Here is a 23,753-nt window from a genome sequence, read left to right as displayed (position 1 = left end):
CTTTGGGTGTGGTACACTGTTGTTAGGCTTGAGGTTAGATAAAGCAAAGGGGAGGGCCATACTGAACGGGAGGAAGATGTCTGTCCTACTCCTCCCACTTACTCGCTCACTAGACAAGAGGAATGGCATTGTTGTTGTTCTAGAATATCTATGATGTCTATTTGTTTTCATGTTTTTCATGATTAAAATAAAAAAGCCTAGGTCATTCGTTCAGAATGATACCTGGAGCATTTCATTTGTATATTATATATTATTTTGGGTGTGTAATGTACAGTGTCTATTTTGTACACACCAGCATTGTGTGCCAAATACAATTTACTCCTCAGGGACATTAAAGTTCATCTTATCCTAATTGAAATAGTTTAATATTGATACCTGTAAGGTTACTTGAATATCTGAATCTAACACTATCTTCATATGTAGTCTATTGGTGTGCCATCATCTTTCACTGATTCAGCTAAAAGAATGATAACTGAGATTTTGAAGTATGTCATAAGGTGTTACCTCACAAGTGATCAGTGACCAGACAAGAAATACATTTGCTCATTCACTCGTTTCTTGTCTAATCTTTGTCACGCAAAATGACGCTGGAGAGACGAAGCAGGTACGGGGAGTAACATTTAATAAATGACGGACATATAACGAGACAAGCACAGCGTCAGCAAACAAAAACTTAGACAAGAAACAATCAATGCAGCAGCAGGGAACAGAGCAAGGGAACAGACAAATATAGGGGAGGAAATTAACATGTAATAAGTGAGTCCAGGTGAGTCCATTAACGCTGATGCGAGTGACGAGAGAAGGCAGGTGTGGGTGATGGATGGCAGGAGCGTGTGATGCAGGGTAATCTGGCGCCCTCAAGCGCCAGGGGAAGGGAAGAGCGGGAGCAAACATGACAGTACCCCTCCCTCTTGGGACGCCACCCGGCGTCCCACCTGGGCAAACCGGCCGAGACATGGGCGCAGGGCAAGCCAGTTGGGGCGTGAAAGCCCGACGAACCGAGCCAGGAAAACCTCTCGAGCCAGCCAGGGCGTGAAAGCCTGAAGGGCTAGCTTAGGCACCCCGGTTCCATCGGCAGCGGAATCCACCAACGTCACCAACAAAACACAAGACAAACAACAACAACAAAAAACTCCTGGACCGGCTGGGCAAGCAAAAACTGACGATCCATTCTGTCACGCAAAATGACGCTGGAGACTCCCCGTACCTGCTTCGTCTCTCCAGCGTCATTTTGCGTGACAGAATGCAGCAGCCATCATACGAAGCATCGGGGAGTACTGGCGTTCTGGTTGGAATGGTGGCAGCGGTTCGGGGTCGCCACCAATGGAACCGGGGATGCCTAGCCAGCTTATCGGGCTTTCGCGCCCTAGCTGGCTCGAGAGGTTTCCTTGACCCGGTTGACTCGGATGGCGCTCATCCCACTTCGGGCCTCAGCTGGATCGTCCCCAAGAGGGAGGGGTACTGTCATGTTTGCTCCCGCTCTTCCCTTCCCCTGGCGCTTGAGGGCGCCAGATTACCCTGCATCACACGCTCCTGCCATCCATCACCCACACCTGCCTTCTCTCGTCACTCGCATCAGCGTTAATGGACTCACCTGGACTCACTTATTACATGTTAATTTCCTCCCCTATATTTGTCTGTTCCCTTGCTCTGTTCCCTGCTGCTGCATTGATTGTTTCTTGTCTAAGTTTTTGTTTGCTGACGCTGTGCTTGTCTCGTTATATGTCCGTCATTTATTAAATGTTACTCCCCGTACCTGCTTCGTCTCTCCAGCGTCATTTTGCGTGACAATCTTGATTCTAGATAGATAGAGCAAGCATCCGTTGCAAAACCGTCAAGTTCATTAGCATATGATACTTTATGGTGTTCTATACTGTACCTTTTTATGTATGTGTTGCCATAGATATTGTACTAAACCCTTATATTGCCCTAACCAACTCTGATATGACCAACTGATCTGCCCCCAGAACCATACATTTGCCCGATTCACGTGGGCCTATATGTCTGCCAACGGCAGTGAATGTGGTTTTTGTCATTAGTCCCATTATTCAAAACCACAATTAACAAATGAAGATTACATTTAAGAGTAATACATGTGCTTAAATGAAACAAATATTTTTATTAGTAAAAAATTATGAAATATTCAAACAACAAATTAACAATTTTGAAATTAAATGAAATCATACATGGCCATGAAGACTTCAGTTGTAACTTGAAAGTAGGACAAAAGTAAAACATAGATTAACTGTAGATGTAAACTGTAGATTATACAAAAAATTGCAAACTATGTATGCTAAATCACACAATATTCAGTGATAAAACAAACAATGGTAAAACAAACTATCCATCAGTGAATAACACAAGAATAGTTCTACAGAGGAAGCCTATATGCTGTCACGCATGAGGTCGAGTTTAATTCCATAAGGAGTTGGCACTTTCAGCGAGGTCGAAGGAACCCAGAAACATCCGGTTTTAAGGAGATACGGCCCACTTTTGGACGTGCGCCTCGCTGTTTACAGTCCCGGTGAAACATATAGCAGATGCCTATAGATCAGTGGAAGCTGGTGAGGGGAGGACAAGTCATAATAATGGCTGGAACAGAGCAAATGGAATGGCATCAAACCATGTGTTTGATGTACTTTGCAAGAGGTTGCAAGATTGAATCCCGAGCTGACAAGGTACAAATCTGTCGTTCTGCCCCTGAACAAGGCAGTTAACCCACTGTTCCTAGGCCGTCATTGAAAATAAGACGGTCAGTGAGCTGCTGCCATGGTGTTAAACCTCAGGTGATAGGTCAGTGAGCTGCTGCCATGGTGTTAAACCTCAGGTGATAGGTCAGAGAGCTGCTGGCATGGTGTTAAACCTCAGGTGATAGGTCAGTGAGCTGCTGCCATGGTGTTAAACCTCAGGTGATAGGTCAGAGAGCTGCTGGCATGGTGTTAAACCTCAGGTGATAGGTCAGTGAGCTGCTGCCATGGTGTTAAACCTCAGGTGATAGGTCAGAGAGCTGCTGGCATGGTGTTAAACCTCAGGTGATAGGTCAGTGAGCTGCTGCCATGGTGTTAAACCTCAGGTGATGGGTCAGAGAGCTGCTGGCATGGTGTTAAACCTCAGGTGATAGGTCAGTGAGCGGCTGTCATGGTGCTAAACCTCAGGTGATGGGTCAGTGAGCGGCTGCCATGGTGTTAAACCTCAGGTGATAGGTCAGAGAGCTGCTGCCATGGTGTTAAACCTCAGGTGATAGGTCAGAGAGCTGCTGGCATGGTGTTAAACCTCAGGTGATAGGTCAGTGAGCTGCTGCCATGGTGTTAAACCTCAGGTGATAGGTCAGAGAGCTGCTGGCATGGTGTTAAACCTCAGGTGATAGGTCAGTGAGCTGCTGCCATGGTGTTAAACCTCAGGTGATGGGTCAGAGAGCTGCTGGCATGGTGTTAAACCTCAGGTGATAGGTCAGTGAGCGGCTGTCATGGTGCTAAACCTCAGGTGATGGGTCAGTGAGCGGCTGCCATGGTGTTAAACCTCAGGCGATGGGTCAGTGAGCTGCTGCCATGGTGTTAATCCTCAGGCGATGGGTCAGAGAGCTGCTGCCATGGTGTTAAACCTCAGGCGATGGGTCAGTGAGCTGCTGCCATGGTGTTAATCCTCAGGCGATGGGTCAGTGAGCTGCTGCCATGGTGTTAATCCTCAGGCGATGGGTCAGTGAGCTGCTGCTCTTCTGGGGTTTGTTTTATATCCTCTGTAGTACTGCTACGGTAAAATGGGAGAGTGAAAAATAACATTACATTTTAAAACAAGAGTCTCTCTTAATCTCCATTACCAGAAAAAAATATTTCCAAATGTCTTGAAACTCAGACAAATATTTATTGTAAATGCCGTACTTCTTCACATTTTCAAACTTCCAGTCCTTATAGAACTCCCTATTTTTCATCAGGTAGAGAAGAATCCAGTCACAGAACCAGGCCCCCTACAACAAAATGAGATCCATTAACAAATATAATATAATCTTATATAATAAAATATACAGAATATAGTATATACCTGTATTGCAGAGGAGGCTGGTGGGAGGAGCTATAGGAAGACGGGCTCATTGTAATGTGTTGAATGGAATAAATGAAACAGATACCATTCAATTTATTCCATTACAACCATTACAATGAGCCCGTCCTCCTATAGCTCCTCCCACCAGCCTCCTCGGCTGTACTGAAGTCCATAAGTATAGCCTATACAAATGTAATCTTTAAAAAATAATACTTACACCACCAATACAAGCTAGTCCTGAGCCTATATGGATAATGGTGGGGATGATACAGAACTTTCCAGCCTGTAGTAGAAAATAGAAGGAAGTAACAATAAGGGAATCAAAACATCAGGAAACAAAATAGATGCATTTATCCTAAAAAGCCATTGAATAATACATATTTCTCATACCTTCCCATGCACCATAATGTTGATGCGTATACCAAACACTTTGAAATGTGTTCGGTAGCTTTCTCCAGACTCAGTTTTAAAATAGCGAGCATGCCTGTTATGAGAGTACCAAAGATGTGGAAGATTAAAGTATGACTTCAAATTAAATATTATGTGTCAACCTCTTGTGTGTGTGTGTGTGTGTGTGTCACCTGAAGTTGAATCCTGAGGACTCTCTGGACACATTAACGTCAATGCGAGTAAAGTTGTACCGTGGCTGGCACTCTGAGGGATCTCTGTCAAGGTCACACTCCCACCCAATCAGAATTCCAATTAAACCACCCTGGGGGGGAGAGAATTGATAGCAAAATGCTATATTATTTACATTATTTATGTATTTTGATGGTGGCTTACTCTTTGATGGTATGGACATCATACAGAGTGTCCATTTAACTGCTTAAGGTAATTGAAAACATCATCGTCATCAACATCATCATCAATAACAACAACAAATAAACTTTGAAATTGTGAAAACTGACCTTCAAAACCATGTCCTGAAAGCTGTGTCCAGTCTGGTTAACAATGTCTCCCAGACGGAATATGGGGCAGTAGGGTTCAAGAGCCTCATCGTAGCGACATTTCTTCAGATGGAATTTATCAGCCGTGTCCTGAACGTTGGCCCTGATAATTGGGTGAAACATTTCAAAGTTCAAAGTTTTTATTTATCAAAATGCAGACAGCAAACACTTTCTGAAATACGTAATATTAACAGATTAAAAGACTCCAGCTCCAGTTTATACATTTAAACATTAAAAGAAAACTCTGGCAGAAAACCATCTGCCTGTCAATTTTTAATATAGATGTTAATATAGATGTTAATATAATATAGATTTTAATATAATGTTAATATAGACAACTTACTTTGAGAAACTGAATTTGGGAAATCGGATGACATTTTTTATGTAGATGGTGAAGTTTTCAGCTTCTCTTAACATATTCTTGTATTTATGTCTATCCCTGAAGGATTAAAAGGGAAGGAAGATTACTACTGCGGACACATGCTCATGCGTGTGTGTGCATGTATGTGCCTGTGTGTGTGTGTATGTGGTTGTGTGTGTTCATGCATGTGTGTTTATGAGTGTGTATGTATGTGTGTGTGTTTGTGGCTACGAAAGTGAAAGTGTGTGAGTGCACTTACTGTGGTTGGCATCTTCTCTCAACGGGGCACCAGCTATATATCTCACATGTACCATTGGATTTCCCATTGTCTCTCAAGCAGCGGCCTGTCCTAACTCCTACAGAAAATTATATTTCACAGTATGTTTGTGAGGAGACAGTATATGTAATTTCTCGTTTCAATTTGTTTGAATTCAATTTGAGTTTTCAAAGATTCCTACCATGGCCAGCTACCACCAACTCTCCCTCTGCACAGTCTTCATCTCCCTTACAGTGGCCATCTGGCACATTGGGGCTCTGTGAAACAATACCACACAAACTAGTATGGTTTAACAAATACAGACCAAATACGGACCAAATACAGAGTATATTGCCGTTTTAAAAGGGTGATTAAAGGTGACAACATAAATAAATAAAAGGGAATTTCCTTACCTCAGCACAGTTGCCCAACTTCTGGTTTGGGGTCTCTATAAAATTGGTAACAATGAAAAAAACTGCTTCCCCCTATAGGAAAAAATAAAGGGGTGTTAAACCAGCCTGATATCAACTGATAAGCGTAAGTGTGGCACGCATTTGCAGAAAGATGTGCATCACGAGACGTGACACATAAGTCAATACATTGCATTCAATCAGCTTTAATATTGCAGATAGATTGTCGCTTCCATCAATGTAATTGTCTGCATCATTTCCAATCCCCCTTATTGTTTTGTAAATATACTATACAGTACCAGTCAAAAGTTTGGACACACCTACTCATTCAAGTTTTTTGGGGGGGTTTGAGATGGTTTGGGATGAGTTGGAACGCAGAGTGAAGGAAAAGCAGCCAACAAGTGCTCAGCATATGTGGGAACTCCTTCAAGACTGTTGGAAAAGCATTCCAGGTGAAGCTGGTTGAGCAAATGCCAAGACTGTGCAAAGCTGTCATCAAGACAAAAGGTGGTTACTTTGTAGAATCTCAGATATATTTTGATTTGTTTAACACTTTTTTGGTTACTACATGATTCCATATGTGTTATTTCATAGTTTTTATGTCTTCACTATTATTCTACAATGTAGAAAATCTTAATGTTTCCAGCTACAATAGTCATTTACAACATTAACAATGTCTACACTGTATTTCTGATCAATTTGATGTTATTTTAATGGACAAAAAATTAGCTTTTCTTTCAAAAACAAGGGCATTTCTAACTGACCCAAACTTTTGAACGGTAGTGTATATGTTTTCCTTTATTATTTTCCCCTAACCCTACCACCCCTCCCCTAATTTGAGTAAACTAATGGACAACGACACTTAGGCTTCTACTTCCAGCTTATACAGTACATATTATATACATTTACCTTGACCAATATCTTTTTCAAAAGCATCCCAGACTGATGCTTATCAATAATACCATGTTAATTAAACCAGTTAAACAGGGCTGTCCTTTATCTCCTTTTTGTTCTACACAGTGGCTCCAGTTACACATTTTCTGGAAGCCTCATCACGATAGCTAAAAATCTGAAGCTTCATACCTTTATATCAAGAAGATCTAAATGCATATTCCCATGAAATTGACTGAGATGCTGCATGGACATTTCACTATTCATGACTGACAGTGAGAAATGTGAAGGGAGGGTTACCACAAAAATGTGTGTGCAAAGGCACAGAAACACATTCTACAAATGTGAAAGCAATTTTTTGCTCTGACGATGAGCCTTCTGGGGGCGAGGGACGGGGACGCAACAGGATGGTTACATTCAGAACCGCAGCCTCAGCCTTTATTATATTTAAGCAATAAGGCCCGCGGAGTTGTGGTATATGGCCAATATACCACGGCTAAGGGCTGTTCTTATGCACGACACAAAGCGGAATGCCTGGATAAGGCCACTAGCCGTGGTATATTGGCCATATAACACAAACCCCCTCTGAGGTGCCTTATTGCAATCATAAACTGGTTACCAATGTAATTAGAACAGTAAAAATATATATTTTTTGTCATACCCGTGGTATACGGTCTGATACACCAATCAACATTCCGTTTAAAATGATATTTATTCTAGCAGTCAGGCACAGTGGATGAGATAGATCTTACTTCTAACATTAACATCAAATTACTTAAAGGGGATTGTGGTTAGTCTGACCTGAGGTGGAATGACATAGTCCACAGGTCCCCACACCATCCGTCCGGACTCTGATGTGTTGGTGACCGCCACTCCCTTCAGTTTGGTCATTACAGCACTCTGGATAGATTCCTCTTTGGTCTGGTAGGACTTCTTGCTCAGGAATACATACCTGTGTAGACCAGGAGGACAATATACTGTAGCTATCTCAATGGGGATAATCTGCTTAAAACTTGGAAAAAGTAGAGGTTACTGTCTGACAGGGGTTTAAAATATCGGTTGCAATATATTTTTACATGTTAAGTTTCTGTGAACTACAAATAGATGGACTAGAATGTATTTCATCAATAACATTTCATATGCCTTTAGACTGTTATAAGGGCATATATCTTGAAAATGTGGAAAGGTATTTGTTGAGACCCTTACCCAACAAGGTATCCAATGATGGATAATTGTATAACTCTGTACAAACTGCCGACTCTCTTGCTTCCTACAATGATGAATTTTCCTGTCTTGTAGTCAAGATAGGAAAGCACATTCAAAAGAACTTTGCTTTTCCAGCTATTGGAAGCCATCCCACGGTGAAGATACTGTAAATCTGAAGACAACAGTCAGTTGGTTATACATCCTCTACAACCGTTGAACCCACAGAAGCCATCACAGTCCAGTACTTGACCAGAGCAAATAAACTACTTTGGCAAACGTTCTGTTGATTTCAGCGTAATTTCAGTGTGCTAGTGTAACACTCATTATATTCAATATATACATTCAAACTCGCATTAAAAAATATTAGTAAATGAGATCATAGTTTAGTTTCTTACCCTGGTCTACGAGATTATTGAAATCTGGATTCAAGTTCAAATCTTGTCTCTACCCATCAGCTTTTATACGAATAACAATGTAATGATGACATTGTTTCCCTAGGTCATATTTCAATTCAGCCAATGAGTTTCAAGGGGCATGGATTTTAAATCTTCTGAAGAGACAGTTTGTGCATATATTAACAACAAAAAGCATTCAGTTGACAACCAGTTGTCCAATAGGGGGAGGGATTAACAGCACACTGTAGAGCAGAGTGATTTACAAGAAATGTGTGGCAGACTTAGAACAAATCACAGGATGTAGATGTGCATCTGCAGGTCACAGGTGCAAGTTGATGCAACATTTTCCCACATCCTATGATGTTCTGTACAAAACAACAGTACACAATAGAATGTAAATGATTTCTGCTTTTGCATGAGACCCACGTTTTGAAAGGCAGGGATGCTTTTGTTACTGGTTTTACTGGCGATGACATGGAGGGGAAACATGAGTAAGTAAGATGTGAATAACAGATCAGTAGGCCTATGTGTGGGTTTCAATCCGAGGCGAAGATGTCAAAGCTGTCAACAGTTTGCAAAATGTAAAAAGTTTGAAGTATGTAACTTCACCACAAGGTCACAGGTCTAGGTTATTATTTCCGTTTTTAATATAGTGAAGAAAAGCCTTGCTCTATGTTCTCACTCATCAATCGCAAAATAAAAAAATACACTTTAACAGCAGCTGAGACTTTATTTAACCTTTTTACAAAGCATGTTGAGATTTATAACAGGAAAATCATGTTTTGCTTTCAAGATAATATTTTTAATTAGTTCTTTAGAGCAAACATTTTAAAACAAAAACGTTGAGGCAATTTACACCAAGGTAAACATAAATGTATAGTAGAAATATGTGTAATATTTTATAGGAAACCTTACCGTATAGAATACTTTAAAAACACAGACATCACAGTGTAAGTCAATTATCTCCATATGTAGAAATATGCAATACGTAACAAAATAATTAACAAATTCAAAACAAAGTGGCTCATCAATCATGTGGCTTTGTCATATTTCAAAGTTCTCATAATACAAACATGAGTCACTTTTAAAAAGTGTGCTATATTCTAATTGAGTAATATTTTGTATAAAACCGTACCATATAAAATATTTTAAAACACAGTCATCACAGTCAATTATCTGAATATGTATGAATGTACAATACTAAAGAAATACAAAAAAATACTCAAAACAAAGCGTCTCTTGGATCACATGGCTTTATCATATTTCAAGGTTCTCATTAAATCACTCAACAATGCAAATTTCTTATGTGCATTTTGGCTGCTAAGGCTAAAGTTCAGTGGAACACCATGTAGATCCAGCGTGCAGTTGGAAAATTCCCCAAGTTACACAAGGCTCCAGCTTTCAAAAGGCTAATTTAGCATTTAGCACTAATCTTACCAGTGACAGAGCATCACTCAGCATCCATTGCTATATCCTTTTGATGGCGTCGTTTGAAAAAGCCACACTGCAAGTACGAAAAGGAAAGATTAGAATAGTGATGCCTTGATACTTTAACCGAAATAATGTACTGTACACACAAGGCAGTCAGACCTGGGTTTAAATTGAAATCTTTCAAGTAGTTTTAGTGTTTGATTTAGCCTGTCTTGAGTGCCAGATTGGCAGGGTTTGCTCTTCTACGATTATTTTATTGGTTCATGTATGCTCAATCAAGCCCAATCTAAAGTAGTTGAACATGTATTCGATGTACAAAAACATCAAAAACACTCATTATTACCTTAACGAGTACGACAATGATTATCGCTAGAAATAGAAAACCTCCAATGGAGCCTCCGATGATGACGGGCAATGATTTCTCCACTGCCAGTTTGATAATCATCACCTCCACCTAGGAAGCAGAACCACAAAGCAGAGCAGACAGAACAAGATCGTTAAACTTTTCCAATATTGTATGTAAATTAATAAATACACATTTTCAACTATTCTATTCAATTATTTAAATCTGACATCTCTATTATTGAACGTTTAACCCACTGATTCCATCGATTTCAATTCCAGTGCTTCGAATCGGTCTTCATCAAATCCCAGAGTGGCTTTAGCTGTAATCTTCTCAGATTTACCCTGTAATGATTGATGATTGATGATGGATGGTCACAACAAAGCATTTTGACCATAAAAATCATAAAATGTGTAAGGATCTTCATCTCTATATTGCAGAGGAAGTCAATAAAGGTGCATCTACCAACCAAAACTTTGCTGATTGAAGCCTCAGCCTCAACCGTGATTTCCTGTACATCTGTCACTGAACACCGAATGAGACACTCCCCGGAGGCCTGGAGGAAGAACACATATTTACTACTCAAAAGGCAACATGTTCTCATTATGTCAAAATAGTGACATTTAACCATTGTAGATATAAGTTATTTTGGCTAATATATTTCTTATTTGTCATTTCTTGCTGACAAATTAAGACAAATATGCTGCATAATATTTTGATTTCATGAATCATTTTATATTATAGGTGTAATGAGAAAGGATGGAACTCACTTTTACTTCTGGATTTCCACATCTCCCCTGGAATCCAAACCAAATGATTATGTCAGGGACCGAATACTGGGTACCAAATATTAGAACAATAGAAATGTCTGGATGTTTTTAACATACCTTAGGTGTAATACTCTTGATTGTAATTGTGGTGTAACGTGCCTGTACTGTTATTGTAATGTTAACGCGTATAGTTGCATTGTGTTCGTTCTCACCGTGAAGCTGGAAGGGAGAAAATATTTGTAGAAAGATGCAAACATACACATTATAGAACTCAAAAAGTACATTTCCTGAAGAAAATGTGTGTGCTTGCTAGCTTGTCTTGAAGGATCATTTGATTGATAGGATAGGGCAGCCTGAACATGTGAAAGTTGGTTTGGTGTCTCTAGCTTGAACTGTTCAACAGTTACTATTGTTGTTGGTGGGTTATTTTATGCTAATTTGATCTAATTTGAATTGTTATCGTTTATAACGTTTTGAAAATGTTAGTTTTTTATGTTTTTATTTGAAATGGTTAACGAGCAGTAGCATTTGAAGTGTCACTGTGTTCTTGTGGTTGACACCATATTCATGATGATTTATGCTAATTTATGCAAATGTGGTTATGGTACATAGGTATAAATAGCATAAACAATTATTTGAGTTAAGTTGGAACAGTCTGGACATTCTAAAGTTTGTTTGGTCTCGATAGCTTATAGGTGGTTTAAGCACTAGAGTGGGCGGAATAGTAATATGTACGTACAATTCTAGAGTGGTCTTGCTTTCAGCAAGCACATTAAAGACGCAAACATGCTTTTGTCATGCTTTTGTCACTTCTATATTAGACTACTGCAATGCTCTACTCTCCGGCTACCCCGATAAAGCACTAAATAAACTTCAGTTAGTGCTAAACACGGCTGCTAGAATCTTGACTAGAACCAACATATGTGTACATATTACTCCAGTTCTAGCCTCTCTACACTGGCTTCCTGTTAAGGCTAGGGCTGATTTCAAGGTTTTACTGTAAACCTACAAAGCATTACATGTACTTGCTCCTACCTATGTTTCCGATTTGGTCCTGTCGTACATACCTACACGCACGCTACGGTCACAAGACGTAGGCCTCCTTATTGTCCCTAGAATTTCTAAGCAAACAGCTGGAGGCACAGCTTTCTCCTATAGAGCTCCATTTTTATAGAATGGTCTGCCAATCCATGTGAGAGATGGAGAATCGGTCTCAACATTTTAAGTCTTTACTGAAGACTCATCTCTTCAGTAGGTCCTATGATTGAGTATAGTCTGGCCCAGGGGTGCGAAGGTGAATGGCAAGGCACTTGGTGGATGAACCGCCCTTGCTGTCTCTGCCTTGCCGGTTCCCCTCTCTCCACTGGGATTCTCTGTCTCTAACCCTATTACGGAGGCTAAGTCACTGGCTTTCTAGTGCTCTTCTATGCCGTCCCTAGGAGGGGTGCGTCACTTGAGTGGGTTGAGTCACTGACGTGATCTTCCTGTCCGGTTTTGCGCCCCCTCAAGCTTGTGCGGTGGAGGAGATCTTTGTGGGCTATATTCAGTAAGTTGGTGGTCTGTTGATATCACTCTAGTGGTGTGGTGGATGTGCTTTGGCAAAATGGGTATGGTTATATCCTGCCTGGTTGCACCCTCCCCCATCTCAGCCTCCATTATCTATGCAGCAATAGTCTATGTGCCGGGGGGCTAGAGTCAGTCTGTTATATCTGGTGTAATTCTCCTGTCTTATCTGGTGTCCTGTGTGAATTTAAGTATGCTCCCTCTAATTCTCTCTCTCCCTCCTCTCCCAGAGGACCTGAGTCCTATGACCATGCCTCAGGACTACCTGGCCTGATGACTCCTGGCTGTCCCCAGTCCACCTGGTCATGCTGCTGCTCCAGTTTGAACTATTCTGCCTGCGGCTATGGAACCCTGACCTGTTCACCGTACGTTTTTGTCTTGTCCCATACTGACTGATTGACTCGACCTTGACCTCTCTCTTGACCTCTCTCTCGATCTCTCATTGCTTGGCTGTGAAAATCCAACTGACATTTACTCCTGAGGTGCTGACCTATTGCACCCTCTACAACCACTGTGATTATTATTTGACCCTGCTGGTCATCTATGAACGTTTGAACATCTTGAAGAACGATCTGGCCTTAATGGCCATGTACTCTTATAAATCTCAGCCAGAAGAGGACTGGCCACCCCTCAGAGCCTTGTTCCTCTCTAGGTTTCTTCCTAGGTTCCTGCCTTTCTAGGGAGTTTTTCCTAGCCACTCTGCTTCTACACACGCATTGCTTGCTCTTTGGGGTTTTAGGCTGGGTTTCTGTATAGCACTTTGTGACATCGGCTGATGTAAAAAGGGCTTTATAAATCAATTTAATTTGATTTGAACACATTATAGAAAGATGAAAACATGCGGAAAAACATAGCAAGCATACCTGAAACTTAAATGTCAGGTCTAACTTCTCAATGGTTTGGTCCGTGAATTTTACAATGTTCGGTGTGGCCTCCCTGTAAACAACAAGGTAGCAGAAAAATAAAGATGAATTGAAGGGAATTGAAATCAAGCATTCAACAGCATTAAGTAGGATTTATAAAGACATTCTTTGCATTGAAATCATCCCTCTCTTACTATCTTTCCGTCTTAACTCACCCAGTCAGTTGGATCTTTAAAGCATTCTTTATTCCAAAGTGGTACGTCTTAAAATCCAAAACCTGGGTGCCACCATTCTCACTAAAAACAATGATAGGAAGGACAAATGTAGACAACTTCATTGAAATAAAATAGTAAAATGCTAAATTTTTACTCAAACCGAAGATCATTTAAGAAGTATCGGTATGGAAAGTTTCAAACCATGTTAGGTTTGCTGTGATCTCAGCCTCTCGCATCTCTGATTTCTTGTTCACAAGCTGCCAGGAGATGGAGAAATGTACCTAGGGTATCAAAATAAAAAAGAAACATGTTGACAGGTCAGAGAAAAAGGACATTTCGATTTGATGGGAGACATTTAGCTTGAGCAATGCCACTAGGCTGTATTAGTGAAGTCATGGTGGGTATCGGTACCTGGGTATTTTTCTTGAAGACTGGATGTAAGAGACGACACTTCAAATAAGAAATATTCTCTTTAACTTGGTTCTCACAAACAGACCCTTCCATTTTCTGTGAATGAACAATAGTCAGTCAGTTGCTGACTCCTTTGTCAGTCAATGCAAGAAAGCTGACCTAATATTTCCAACCTCAAATCTTGTTCTAAGGACTCAACAAATTGATTTTTGTTTCAGTGAGGAGAAATTACCATTGTGAACTTGTTAAAAAGGAGCATGTTGGGATATGCCAGAACAAGTGTTGTCATGTAGGCACTATCCCCAACGTTGGTCAGATTAAAGTCAATCATCAAGTTCTGGGTCGTTCCGATTATGACCATATTCTTGCTGTTACACAAATGACAGGATGAAAAGGACAATAAATCATCTGTTTGGGTATAAAATCAATTACTTATTATTTCCACCTTGTTAAAGATGTTTGTAGACAGGAGAAGACACGATATAGAAAAATAATGGCATTGTGATTGAAAACTAATTTACCTCAGCCTTGAATCAGATAGGGATATGTTTTCCCTGCATTTGTCTTTCACCTCACACTCCTTCTCAAATTGAATCTGAAGATTTCAATTGACAGCACATACGATAGCATAATAATTATTATAATAAAAAATTACTCTTGAACAGTTTTTCACAACTTTGTTGAGTAGGCTACCAAATGCTCACTTTTTCTGTGAACTCTGTGGGAGTACAGAAATCCAGAATGCGGAGAGGTGGTTCAGTGGTATTCAACTTGAAGTTTAGCTTGATCTCTATCGGTGAGAAGCAGTCATAGCAACCCTGAAAGAGAGAAAAAACGACATGTGTCTATCCCTCTCTCTCGTGTGATTAAGTTTCATCAGTAAGTCTTACTGGAGACTGTTCATACTTTAAAATAGAGATTTAAAGATAATATTTGTAATGGATGTAGACACCTCAGAAACCTACCGTAAAAAACAGTTTGATGGGGGTAAGGCAGTTTGTATCATAAAGTATAATGAAGATGCCTTCCCCATTTGCTTTGTCCTCAAAAGACAGGCGCTTTTTGTTTTGCCCTGCATCCAGATCTATGTTGTAAGATATGGGAAGTTCTTCACCAGCTAAAAAACAAGCAAATCATGGAACACAATAAGTGATTCAGTAGTTCTCAGCAAATACATCCACATTTTCTAGTTTATATCAACTGAGACGATGGGTGATGAGAACTGTACTGTACATACGGCCAATATTTCCTCTTTGTGCTTGGAAGCAGATGGCCAGGGTGACGTGCTCCATCTTGGTTTTTGAGTTTGTCTGTGCGGATGTGGGGATGGTGTTAGGCTTCATGGTCAGCTTGGGTTTAAACACGATGACAGGGATTGTTCTGGTAGAAATTCAGAGTTTTGAGATTATTCAGTAAATGAACAGCGCATACACTCTTTAAACAAGCTGCTACCTAGAACCGTAAAGCGATTCATACGGGGACAGCCGAAGTACCCTTAGGGGTTCTAGGTAGCACTTTTTTTAAAAAGAGCATTCTACTAAATTAAACAGTATTCACATCTGTGGTGGACATATACAGTACAGGGCTTCCTGGACATATATTCCTGCTGTCTATACTCACTTCAGGACAGTGACAGTGCCTTGGCTCCCGATACTGATGTAAAGCTGTCTCCTCCCGTCAGCACTTTTTTTGTCAGAGAATGCACTCACAGACTGGCCAAAGTGGCGGAGTTTCATCTCAAACTCTGCAGCTTTAATTCTCTAGAAGTAAGAACAAGAACAACACTATGTGTGATGTTATGTTTGGGTTCTGTATAAAGTCCTTTCACTGCAGGCATCAGGATCATAGCAAGAGGCTCTTTGTCAGCAAGCTAGACTTCTACTAAATCACCTGAGAGTGGTCCCTCTGAAGTCCTTCTTGGACTCCGTTATAGATATAGATGCTTCCAGAACAGCCACATATCTCATCTTCCTCCAGAGGAGCTCCAACTGCCACGTCATTGTATCCGTTTCCGTCCAGGTCTCCAACAGAAGAGATGGCCGAACCGAATCTGGCATATATGTAGCTGTCCAGCCCATGCCACTCCCAGGACTCCTTATCAAACTTACCCTGGGCCTGGGACACAACCCTCACAACCATCAGAAAAGTACAGTTATGAGCACCGAAATACAATTTTATGAGTGCATTTCTACTGACCTGGTTTAGCTTGAAGATGATCACTCTGCCCTCCTCTCCTCTCTTGTGGAAGTATGGTGCTCCTACAAGCAGGTAGTCTGTCTTAGTGTCCCCGTCAAAGTCCAGGGCACATAGCACAGAGCCAAAGTAAGATCCCACCTGTAGAGTGGAGATTTGGGTTATTATTTGTAACCTCCACATGATGGCAGTAAGCATCAGATTGTGTGCTATTAACAGTGGAACCAAAGATGGATACCTCTCCAAGTTGATTTCTTAGATTTCTTGGATTTCACAATATATCTGTTATACACATAGACCTACCTGGTCACCCAGTAGTATTTCCTGCAGTTTGTGTGAAGTTGCAATAAAGACAAAGACCCCACCAGTCAGGCTGTGACGAGGGGCCCCTGAGATATACAGAGTCCCTGAGGGGCCCATGGCAGACACAACACTGTAACCTGGGACACACAGACAGAAGTTAACAGAATACATTCAAGAAGGACTGCCAACTTTTGAAGAAAGCTTGGAGTGAGATATGCTATGTGAATTTCATTGCCCCTTGGCACAACCCCAAGAAAGGGCACAGAGTCCTCCCCCAGGAACATTGTACTGTTTTATAGCTAAGTTCCTGCAATTTTGACATGGCTTATGCCTCTGACTAGGGTGGATTTTCTTTCAATAAAAACCACAGGTCAGGTGTATTCAGGATGCTTTGAACATTAAATGAACACTCCAAATTCGACGACTTTGTTACTTTTAGATTTTTGGGGGATTACATTTAAAGTATGCTAATATTTTTTAGGTGGTTTGACACTTTATTCAGATGATAATGAAATGAGATAGACAAATTCTAGAAAGAGTGGGAAGCTTGGAAGCAGGGACTGATCTCTGTCCTCAGGTGGAAAGTTGTATGTGACACGTGCTGGGGAGTGTTTTCACTACACCAAGGCTCTGCACAGGAAATGTTAATATTAATGGTTGATGGCAGTGGGTAACCAAATTATGATTGAGTCAACTCTCACTTTAAAATAGGGCTAATTTCGCAAAATCACCCAACCTTCAAGGAAAATCTAATGAATATAAATGTTCACGTGGTTTATGCCTACTAGTTGTAGATCCTTGCCATCATCTTTCTTTACATAGACAAAATATGGTGCTTTGAGAGTCCCCTCACCATTTCTGCCTAGCATCTGCACAACACTAAAATGTAAAAAATTATATTTGATACCTGGAGCATTTAATATCCCATGCTCATTTTTATGACTATTCAAAACTGTCCATGAATGGCTGCAAAAATACAAGTAGGCATATCAGATTTCAAATATGTGATTACACTTTCAAAATTTGGAAGAAGTGGAATAATAAAATGAGTGTGGGGAATAACAGTTGTGTTCCTGTTAGATTACATAAATCTGTCCCTACACCCTAACCAAATCATTATGTATCGTCCCCCCTCTAGAATCAAACTTACACTTTTGGGTTCAAAATCTGTTTGTCAAAATGATTTTCAGAGTTACAAATCAGGTCACCCTACCAAACATACTGGGGACTAGTGAGGATTAAATCGACTTTAGTGCATGCTGTCAAAAGGCTGCATTCTGCAATAGGGACAGGAGTAACATTGTTCATAAAACAGCGCTAGCATGCTGCTCTTTTTACTGTTTATAAACTCAGCGAAGAACGTTCTCTCCTGCTGTGGCAAGACAGGACAATGATAGAGGTTCTGCTTGTGATGTTAAATTGCAGGCGCAGATTCTCTGATTTCAAAACGATTTGGAGCACAGTTGAAAACGTAACACGCTGACTATCTAATGGACTAATTTGAAAAATAAATGCAGTAGTTTTCAATATTTTAGATATAAGAGGTGTGGCGTGAGAAGAGGGACAAATTTGTGTGTCTCATGGCCAATGCGTGAGAGTTGGCAGCTCTGACCTTCCGTTATGGCCTCGGGATGAGGATGAGGAATACAAAACAAAAACCTTCAGAAACTTTGTGTGTGAAACGGCATGTCCCATAATCTGTCGTGGACAAATTAAACTTACCTAAGTAGGAGAACCTTGGCTCTGAGGATGACCCATTTAAGAAGGTGACCTTATTCTCCTTGGGGTGTTTTAAGATCACTCCTCCACTCCAGTCATTGGCCCCCACAGCGCCGAACAGTAAGGACCCCTAGGAAGAGGGAAAGGATGTTATAGCCAGAAGCCAATAAAAAATAGAGAGTGGATAGAGATACTATTATGATCCTCAAACTGCATCTCATATATGGTTAGACTGCAGACTTTGGCCTTAAACCAACTAGAAAACCAGTGTGTAAAAAGAAAAGTTGAAAACCAAACAACTTACATCTAGTGCAATGTGATTACTGAATCCAGCCTCGGCGAGTTGAAATTGGAAGCCATCCCCCTGCTTGATTCCTGGTTCATAAATCGGAGCAACACAAACATTTTGTTATAAAGTGAGTCAGAAATAATATATCTAATGGAGTAGGATGCAAATTGCACCTTACAGTGTGTCAGTGTCTGTCAGTGCCTGTCACACATACAGTATATGACGATAATTGGACACAATGTAAAGGTTACACTGATAATTACAGCCTTTTAGTGTTACCTTCAATTCCTTTGATGATACTGGTCTCTAGCTTGGAGAGGATGCCCTCCAAGGCTTTATAGTCACCAACCAAGAACAGGTTACTCTCACTGTTGCTAATAATCTTCATCTCATCTATTTTGGTTTCAGTACCAACCTGTGATTCATAAATGTACAGCGAAAATCTACGTCTTGACATACCAGAATATGAGCTAACTTTTTCATTGAATCGATTAAACCTGTTACTTTAGCCAGAAAGATGGATTAAAAGATACACAAATGAGAAAACTCACCCCAATAGCAAATCTGGTGATATTTTCTCTTTCAAGCAAGTTCTTTGCTTTTTCCAAATGTTTCTTATCCCAATGGGATATTGCTCCATCTGACACCACTATAATGATTTTCTTGGAGTCCTCTTTAGACCCATTCTCAGGAACAAAAACATGTTCACTGAAAATACAAATGTAATCAAATCTCAACAATGTAATGATATTTGCAATCTAAATGATATAAAATATGGGCCTATAGTATGGTACTTGCATTGTATAGATAATAGTATGGTAATTGCATTGTATAGATAATAATATGGCACTTACATTGTATAGATAATAGTATGGTACTTGCATTGTATAGATAATAGTATGGTACTTACATTGTATAGGTAATAGTATGGTACTTACATTGTATAGATAATAGTATGGTACTTACATTGTATAGATAATAGTATGGTACTTACATTGTATAGATAATAGTATGGTACTTACATTGTATAGATAATAGTATGGTACTTACATTGTATAGATAATAGTATGGTACTTACATTGTATAGATAATAGTATGGTACTTACATTGTATAGGTAATAGTATGGTACTTACATTGTATAGGTAATAGTATGGTACTTACATTGTATAGGTAATAGTATGGTACTTACATTGTATAGGTAATAGTATGGTACTTACATTGTATAGATAATAGTATGGTACTTACATTGTATAGATAATAGCTGAAGCAGTTATTGTGGCGTTTTCGATCTGTTCAATGTTTTTGACCGTTTCAATAGCTTTTGGCCCATCTTTCTCATTCAATGACAGTTCAGTTCTGATTTTCGATCCATACTGAACAACAGCAAATTCACACTAAAAAGAAAAAACAATTTATTTTGTTATCACAATAAAGCATTATCATTCATTTTATTTAATGCCAATTCAAGAGAAAGCACAGTTTTATGGCCAAATCTTTTTTTGAAGTGTGCATTAATGTTGATCAATACTTACATTGAAACATTTCTCCCAAACATGTTTCATCACAGTTGTGATGAAATCTTTTGCCCTTTTAAAGTCTTCGCTTTCAATGCTACCAGATCCATCAAGTACAAATGCAATCTCAGTCCCAGGATCTAAAAACAAAACAGCGATATTGTACATGAACAAAAAAACAAACATGAACATCACTTCCCTGCATTTGTAATAAATGTAGACCCACCATCCTTCTCATCATCCTCATCACTGTTGTTGTTGTTGTTGTTATTGTTGTTGTTGTTATTGTTGTTATTGATGGAGATGTTTCTTTCCAGTTGATCTACAACTTAAATTCAGAAAATGTAGACATTCGTTACTAACTTTACACTCCATATATGGCGCGGATGTACAGTGTGTTTCCATAGTCTACATTTCCCTATGTTCATCTGAGATCTAACTTTTTAACAGCTGTGTCCATTGGTTCAGTATCATAGGAATGCCTACCTAACGTGGCAGGATAATACACCTCATGCTTCAGAAGGCCAGACAGGAGTGTACAGTTTGCATTAAGATCCTCATTCATGTTCTTCTTCTTCCTGACCTGTTGGCAGACCTGGTGAGAGGAGAGCAGAGCAAGTCATCAGGCCACATGGCATACTGTTGAGTAGGATAACTCTATCAGTTTGATAGTGTACAAGATAACTTGCTTACTGACTTAATCCTCTTAATTCCTGGGGCAACATAGGGCCCAAGATAAAGACGATTGGAACTTGATTTAATTCGCTGGACAAACATCTTTCTTTGAAGATAAAAAATATGATGCCACTGTAAGGTACCAGGGCAGTGTATGGTATTTCCTACACCTTGTGTTCAAAAAGCGGATGTGGATGCCTGCGTGCATGCAAGTGTCTGTCTGAATGTGACCACAGTGACACTTAATGGTGAGAACACGACTAATATCTGCAGCAGACACAGTCAGAGTACACTCTCAATAATCTTATCAACAGAGTTTGAGGAAGCATTTCTATGCTAGACTTACAGACAAATATGTATTGTTTTAGACCAGAGATGTGGTCCTTCTCTGTGAGTCCATCTAGCAAAAACAATCTAACAGTAGATGAAAATAATCAGTTACATCGGAAAAAGTGTTAACGGAAGAGTGGGACCCATTTTTCATGCTGAAAGTGAAGTCATGTGAAAGGCAGACGTTACTAGCGTCTGACGCCTACAGAGGAGGAAGCTGTGGCTTTGCTGAGAGACAATTGACTAGGCAACGATTCTGCTGCTACTCTTATGTGATTTACTGATGTACAAGTTCCCATGGCACCCACTCTGACCTGCAGCCCACCCCCCCTCTAATACTTCACTCCTCACTCCCCATCTCATTTATACACATAAATGAAATACAACACAGCTCTTAGTTGTCTTGAACTACTATAACTATTTGTTATACAGCCAATATACTGTGTCATCATGTACAAATCATGGACAAATGTCATAAAAATTCATGACACTTTCATGAGTGACTTATTGTGAATGACAAATTAAATGACTCAATAAAAGGCAACACAGCAGGTTAAATAGAGATAGAGATATTAAATAAACATCTCTATGAATGTAGAAAACTTTTGTAGAATAAATACCATGTGCCGCTCTATCGATCCAGTCAAACTGTTGGTCACTGCCACGATGGGTCGGAGTCCTTCACCTGCATTGGCTACAAAACAAGTTGACTTGGATTCAGCATATGGTTAACAAAAACAAGCCCTGAAATGTACTAGAATAACTGAACCTACTTCTGAAATTTGTATTAGCAAGAGTGGCATAGTTTACCTGAGATATTGACTTCTGTGCATTTTTCCAGACCACAACTGAATACTTTCTGGGGTCTAGAATTTGGTGATGTAACCAATACCCTGTTGAATTACATAAGAGAACATGGATAAGGAGAACATAATCTAGATGTAATACAGTACTGTAGGTCTATATGACATGAACACAAATTAATTTGATATAACATATAGCAGATGATGCCGTAGTGACTTACCCAGCTTTGGACTGAACAGTAGTTTGCCCAAATAGTTTATCATCGTTCGGAAAATACTTTACTGGTTTTGTGAAAATGTTGAAGCCTGCTACTGTGCATATCACTGTAAAACAAAGAGATGTCAGGTCTGAAGTGACAATACAGACCTTTTATCACTCTTTACATTAATTGAATAAATGAATGCCTAATGCTCAAAAACAGAATACATACCAGTCAGCAAAATGTGTTCTCGAATCATGTTTCTAGTGGAACATGTTAGGTCTGAGAAAAATAAACTGCTTAAACCAAATCAGTCTGATCGTAACTTGCTTGTAACCTGTCAAATGTTTTTGATAGCTTCTCATATATGCTCTTCCGTACACTGCACATGAAAAAAGTTATTCTGGTGTGCTCAATGCTATGAGGTGATGACATCACAACCTCACTGTCAGACAGACAGTGTGAACACACAGCATGCATTTTGTGTTCGTGTATCATGATCTGTACAAATAAGTGGCAATCCACAAATGTAAATCACCGATCCACAAATGTAAATCACTTTCCACAAATGTAAATCACTATCCACTAACAAACACCTTTTGATTTGTATTTGTAAATCGATATATTGCATTAGAATGTTTTTAAAACTGTAGATATGCAGGTCATTTCCAAGTAAGTAAAATGAGAGTCATAAAGATTTGTACCTAGGAGAGATATGGCAAACCTGCAACTCCATATTTGGAAGCGCTTAGGTCACCTGACTTTTGGCAGGGATTTGACTACAAGAAAAAAACAAAAAGTTGTCACGAGTAGAAAGCAATTTGTAGTCGTAGAAAAAAGTTATCACGCGCAGAAAGTGATTTGTAGTTGTAGAAAAAAAGTTTGTATACGTAGAAAGTGATTTTTATAAATCGCTGACAGCCTCTCATTCGGCCATGTTGATGCCTGCCTTTCAAGGTTGCAGCAATTATAGTATGTGTCACACCCTGATCTTTTTCACCTGTCCCTGTGCTTGTCTCCACCCCCCTCCAGGTGTTGCACATCTTCCCCACTTATTTCCGGAGTATTTATACCTGTATTTTCTGTCTGTCTGTGCTATTTTGTCTTGTTTGCCAAGTCAACCAGTGTTTTTTTTCTCAGCGGCTGTTCACACAATCACTTTGAGGATGGAGAGGAGGAGTGCGGGTCTTTTGCATACCCAGCCTCTCACACATGGTGGCGAACACACGGGACTCAAAGTTTTTGCCTTGGTCGCTGTGGATGGACAGCACCGAACCTGCTGAAAATCCCTGCTGTCAGGGCGTCGACAGTGGTCTCTGCCTCCTGGTCCCAGGCCATTTGTGAAATAGTCCATGGCCATGAGCACCCAGAGGTTTCGACTGTTTGTGGTGGGGAACGGCCCAACTACATCCACTCCCACCCTCTCCATGGGAGCCCCCACCGGGAACTGTTGGAGCTGGAGGGCCCTTTTTCGCTGTGCAGTTGTCACAGCGGCGGCAAAAGTCCTCCACATCCCTCTTGTGCTGCCCCCAGTAAAAGCCCTGACGGAGGCGGCGCAGTGTTTTTGTGACCCCAAAGTGTCCAGTCCCCACCCCCCATGGGTACTCTGGAGAACAGCCTCCCGCA

At 40.2% G+C, this 23,753-nt stretch overlaps 2 protein-coding genes across 4 annotated transcripts; both read right to left on the bottom strand.

The window, feature by feature from the left end:
* Positions 1–2,099: 2,099 nt before the first annotated feature.
* On the bottom strand, positions 2,100–8,620 carry LOC139548814 (P2X purinoceptor 5-like). Of its 3 annotated transcripts, none has more exons than XM_071358671.1 (13): positions 8,505–8,620; positions 8,110–8,281; positions 7,705–7,915; positions 6,016–6,087; positions 5,805–5,880; positions 5,606–5,702; positions 5,329–5,424; positions 4,947–5,088; positions 4,620–4,750; positions 4,429–4,522; positions 4,256–4,321; positions 3,879–3,964; positions 2,100–3,747 (listed from the first exon to the last, which is right to left on the bottom strand). In XM_071358671.1, exons 2-13 carry the CDS (start codon positions 8,256–8,258, stop codon positions 3,678–3,680), a joined length of 1,290 nt encoding a protein of 429 aa, XP_071214772.1. In that variant the 5' UTR covers positions 8,259–8,281; positions 8,505–8,620; the 3' UTR covers positions 2,100–3,677. The 3 variants fall into 3 exon arrangements, with proteins under 3 accessions (XP_071214772.1, XP_071214773.1, XP_071214774.1); XM_071358672.1 differs by having other exon boundaries at positions 2,100–3,744; XM_071358673.1 differs by having other exon boundaries at positions 7,705–7,855.
* Positions 8,621–9,214: 594 nt separating this feature from the next.
* On the bottom strand, positions 9,215–22,585 carry itgae.2 (integrin, alpha E, tandem duplicate 2). Its single transcript, XM_071358670.1, has 31 exons — positions 22,359–22,585; positions 22,149–22,251; positions 21,935–22,017; positions 21,745–21,818; positions 20,606–20,714; positions 20,346–20,447; positions 20,138–20,259; positions 19,851–19,999; positions 19,156–19,312; positions 18,884–19,019; positions 18,620–18,690; positions 18,319–18,445; positions 16,597–16,733; positions 16,297–16,434; positions 15,991–16,215; positions 15,721–15,860; positions 15,338–15,480; positions 15,066–15,217; positions 14,805–14,918; positions 14,622–14,695; positions 14,333–14,468; positions 14,101–14,196; positions 13,891–13,970; positions 13,690–13,770; positions 13,475–13,547; positions 11,166–11,267; positions 11,049–11,075; positions 10,748–10,834; positions 10,536–10,622; positions 10,279–10,389; positions 9,215–10,008 (listed from the first exon to the last, which is right to left on the bottom strand). The coding sequence occupies exons 1-31, from the start codon at positions 22,384–22,386 to the stop codon at positions 9,955–9,957; spliced, it is 3,318 nt and encodes a 1,105-aa protein (XP_071214771.1). The 5' UTR covers positions 22,387–22,585; the 3' UTR covers positions 9,215–9,954.
* Between the last annotated feature and the right edge of the window lie 1,168 nt (positions 22,586–23,753).

The sequence above is a fragment of the Salvelinus alpinus genome, chromosome 22, assembly GCF_045679555.1.
Source record: "Salvelinus alpinus chromosome 22, SLU_Salpinus.1, whole genome shotgun sequence".
Lineage (NCBI taxonomy): Eukaryota > Metazoa > Chordata > Actinopteri > Salmoniformes > Salmonidae > Salvelinus > Salvelinus alpinus.
Note: the sequence above shows the minus strand (reverse complement) of the source record. Positions and strands in the feature narration are given on the sequence as shown.

Excerpts from the sequence above, each read along its gene's own strand:
- LOC139548814 (XM_071358671.1), bottom strand. The coding sequence starts at position 8,258 with ATGGCTTCCAATAGCTGGAAAAGCAAAGTTCTTTTGAATGTGCTTTCC. Across the intron at positions 5,089-5,328 it reads CCCAAATTCAGTTTCTCAAA|GGCCAACGTTCAGGACACGG; the intron begins GTAAGTTGTCTA and ends CCCAATTATCAG. Across the intron at positions 3,748-3,878 it reads AAGTTTGAAAATGTGAAGAA|CAGTACTACAGAGGATATAA; the intron begins GTACGGCATTTA and ends ATTTTACCGTAG.
- itgae.2 (XM_071358670.1), bottom strand. The coding sequence starts at position 22,386 with ATGATTCGAGAACACATTTTGCTGACTG. Across the intron at positions 19,020-19,155 it reads TCACCAGATTTGCTATTGGG|GTTGGTACTGAAACCAAAAT; the intron begins GTGAGTTTTCTC and ends TATGAATCACAG. Across the intron at positions 15,218-15,337 it reads ACAAAGAGGAAATATTGGCC|CTGGTGAAGAACTTCCCATA; the intron begins GTATGTACAGTA and ends CTTGTTTTTTAG.